At 39.6% G+C, this 3,973-nt stretch overlaps 1 protein-coding gene across 8 annotated transcripts in view; it reads left to right on the top strand.

Moving 5' to 3' along the window:
* The window catches only part of RBMS3 (RNA binding motif, single stranded interacting protein 3), an 844,595-nt gene that overhangs the window by 176,342 nt on the left and 664,280 nt on the right, over nucleotides 1–3,973 (top strand). For 5 of the 8 annotated variants that reach the window (XM_006890630.1, XM_006890633.1, XM_006890634.1 and 2 more), the window contains exon 2: nucleotides 205–371. In XM_006890630.1, the coding sequence (XP_006890692.1) occupies nucleotides 205–371 (167 nt within the window). The remainder of the gene's footprint in view (nucleotides 1–204; nucleotides 372–3,973) is intronic. The other 3 variants (XM_006890636.1, XM_006890637.1, XM_006890632.1) reach the window with 1 other exon arrangement.

The following is a 3,973-nucleotide window of genomic DNA, read 5'->3' as shown; positions in this document are numbered from 1 at the left end:
GCGCGTGTGTGAGTATGTCCGGTGTGTGTGTGTGTGTGTCCGGGGTGTGTGTGTGTGCGCGCGCGCATGTGTGAGTATATCCGGTGCGTGTGTGCGTGTGTGTGTGTTAGAGAAGCCGAGGATCGCACTGCTTTAGAATGGCTCTGCTGGCTTCTGAGCAGGTGCTGGCTCTGTTGTTCCAGTAACAGCTCTTTCTGTTTCCAGCAGTCCTATGCACCAGCTCCCCACCCCATGGCTCCTCCCAGCCCCAGCACAAACAGCAGCAGCAACAACAGCAACAACAGCGGAGAACAGTTGAGTAAAACCAACCTGTACATTCGCGGCCTTCCACCAGGCACCACTGACCAGGACTTAATCAAGCTGTGCCAACCGTAAGTGCCCTTCCATTACCTATAGGGTTTCTCATCACGAGGGTGCAGTCCACAGAGAACTGAGTTCACCCAGCATCCCACGTTCCCTGATGCCAAAGACGCAGCTGCACAGAATCTAAACTAGGGGTTTGAACTCAGTTTATTTGGGCATTAAGATTTATTTCATTCTTGTTACAGAGGAGGTGATTCCTGAGCAGATATACAAGGGAACTAAAGGGTTGAGTTTTCACATCATATGGTTTAGGGAACCATTGAAACCTTTCATGAAAGAACAGCTCTTCCTGAGAACCGGAGGCAAATCTCAAGAGTCAGCAGTAGATTTCTGGTTGGTAACGTAGGTCCAACCTGGGGTAAGAAAGCCACCAAAATCCCTGTTGTTGAGTTGATTCTGACCAGTAGTGACCCTGGAGGACAGAGGAGAACAGTACCACAGAGGCTCAGGGTCATATACCCTTATGGAATCAGACTGTATCCCCTTTCTACATGGAGAAATTGGGGAGTTCAAACCACCTAACTTTAGCTCAAGAGTTGAGTGCATTGTACACTGTGCCACCTAGTTTTCTGTAGATCAAATTGGAACCAGGTGATTGGAGAATTATAAAATTTACTCTTCAGTTGACTCTAACAATGGGATCAAGTACATCAGAGATGGTAAGGAAAGTGCAAGACAGTACACACTTCAGACTCCTTGTTCATAGGGTCCCTATGAGGCATGGTCAACTGGACAGCACGTGACAACTTCAGTTTCTTGGAAACATTAATGGCCACACTGAGTAAAGCCATCCTCCCCACAGCCAAGAGTGGCACCCACCACGTTTTGCCTTTAGGAAATACGGAAATGATTAAAACTTCCAAAAGAGTGTCATTAATCTCTTATTACCATCATTTACTAACACTTATTCCTATGGAAATAAATTAGACATATTTATTCTTTAATTAATGGTGGATAATTAATTAAGAATCATAGAATTGTGTTCTTATGTGGTTTCCCAATTGCTTTCGAAATAGCATCAGGACTGCAAGTTTGTCAATTGATTGTCTTGACTGTGTGCATTTTTAAGCATTGAGAAATAATTATTGCTTAATTGTTCTTTCTCTCTTTTGCAATATTTTTACAAGAAAGTTAAGAAGATATTTATCTTGGAAATTTTCCAGCCTCTAAAATGTTGAGAAGTTTTTTCTGTTTTGTTTTGCTTTTTTTAAAGCAGGCAGTGTTTGTCTTTGTTCAGAGTTGTAAGATGTGGAATAAATATCAAAACAACAGGAAGTGGCAGATAAACCAAAACACAAACACATAATTATATAATCAGAAAAATATGTGAATTAGGATAAAGGGGCCCCAGTGTTAGTTACTGCCTTGGTGTGTAAAGAAGATAAGGCAGAACTTTGAAAAAGTAAATACTTAAAATTATTTTAATATTTCAAATCAGTTACTTTTTAAAAGGGTGAAAAAAAATGAAAACCTTGAGAATTAAGAGGGCGCTCAGGTGGCGTAGTTCAGAGGAAGAAAGATGGACAGTTTTCTCCTCTGTGACTGACACTTGAAAAGTCAAGCTATGAGTTGGTTACAACTTGATAATAATGACTTGTTGACTTGAAATCACTAAGTCCTCTAAATATGTCTAAACTTTGGCCTATAATGATTAACAAAAATTACTCATTAGATTTTTCTATTGAAAGGTAAATAAATCTGGTTTTTCTAAATGTTGTGGCAAGAAAATTCTCAATTCTTTTGACAACCCGTGTCTTCAAAAGTGTGAAAGATTAATGTCTATCTGATAAACTTATCTCCTTTGAAGGCTGTTGATGTGAATAGAAAATGTATATATTTTATTTAAATATTCATTTTAATCATAGAAAATATTGATGAGTATTAAGAAAAATGTTATTCCCCGATCCCCACCCCGCATTCTGTACCTCGTCCAAAGTTCCTTTGCTAAAATTCCCCAGTTCTAAGGTGGCCCCAATAATACACATTTCTAAAAGGGTTCTGGAGTTCTTAGTGCTGATTGGCTATGGATTACTATCTTATAAAGGATATTGACTCTCTATTATGCATAAAGTTTCCCTTAATATACCGAGTGTAGCTGAAGTTCAATATGATAGATTAAAAATTGCTCAGTCACTATGTGCTCCTGAGTCTCTTAGAGCCTCAGTTTCTGCTTTATCATGGAGCTGGTTGAATTGGATTATTTTTCGAGTTCCGTGTGATATTAGTGGTTTGATGGAGCAAGCTCTGACTTGCTCCCTAGTGCCAGTTATTAAATATTCAGAAATTGTGCTAATTGTTACCGACTTGATGGTTTAAAATTGGAGGTGGTGAGAGTAAGTAGAAATCATTAAGGTGTTTAAATTAGCAATTTTTTTTTCCATTCTTAATTTTAGAGAACTGTTTTAGGAATAAACTGCCATGGACTCACAAAAGAACAAATACATCTGTACCAGAGAAGTGCAACCAAGATGCTCCTTAGAGGCAAACATAGGGCAACTTCCTCTCCTTAACTTTGGACATGTTGTCAGAAGGGACCAGTCCTTGGAAAAAGAAATCACGCTGGGATAGGAGAGGGTCAGAGACAAAGAGGGAGACCTTCAGTAAGATGGTTTGATGTAATGATTGTAACAAGAGGCTGGAGCATGCCAGAAATCCAGAGGATGGCCCGGGGCAAGGTTAAGGTGTGGCTCTGCTTTCATAAGGTCACAATAAGTCACAGTCAGCTTGAGGCCTCTGAAGTTCAGGGTCCTTCTCTGTGTCCCTACAGAATTTACATATACAAAGTATCCTCTGAAACATATACTAGTATTTTCACCCAGAGAAAACTTGATTAACACAGAAATATGGCTACTGAGACAAAAGTGTCATTAATATATTTTATGTGTCTTTGAAAAATTTAAATAATATTAAATAAATGAAGGAAAATGGCTCCTTGTTCTATTTTTTGTATTTTCTCCATCCTTTTTATTAATATTTTTATCATTCATATACATTATGTTTCATGCATGTACACTGTTTCTTATACAATTTTTTTCATTTACATTATATTTTGTTCTTGCATTTTGTGGGTTATTTTCTCTTAAAATCATCGTACTAATAATTACATTCTTGAGAGCACATACATCAGCTATTTCCTGCCTCCTTCCTTAATTTCCCCATGTTAGATAGCCAATTTCTGCTTTGTCCATCCCTATCAAACCATTACTCTGAGGGAACAGGCATATCCGTTTTGTAGACGAATCTGCTGTTCAACGTGGCAACTTTGAACAACTGCTGCAACAAGCAAAGTCTAAGGCAACCAGACAAGCAATCAACCCCCCTCCCACCAAGGATCACCTTCTTATCCCCAGCCTCTGTGGCTGGGTTCAAATGAGCATCAGCCGCAAACTCAGAAGTCCCTGTGTTCTAGACCTGTTGGCCCCTTTACTGGATCCTATCCCAGAACACTTGATCGTTCTAATGCGAAACTTATACTTGGACCAGGAGGCAGTCGTCAGAACAGAGCAAGGGAACACTGTATGGTTCAAAATTGGGAAGGGCGTACGCCAGGGATGCATCCTATCTCCATACCTTTTCAACCTATATGCAGAACAGATTATCCGGGAGGCTG

This window comes from Elephantulus edwardii, unplaced genomic scaffold (assembly GCF_000299155.1).
Source record: "Elephantulus edwardii isolate Elephantulus edwardi_28Jun2011 unplaced genomic scaffold, EleEdw1.0 scaffold00091, whole genome shotgun sequence".
In the NCBI taxonomy this organism is placed as follows: Eukaryota; Metazoa; Chordata; class Mammalia; order Macroscelidea; family Macroscelididae; genus Elephantulus; species Elephantulus edwardii.
The sequence above is the reverse complement of the archived record's forward strand: the minus strand, read 5'-3'. Positions and strand labels throughout refer to the sequence as shown.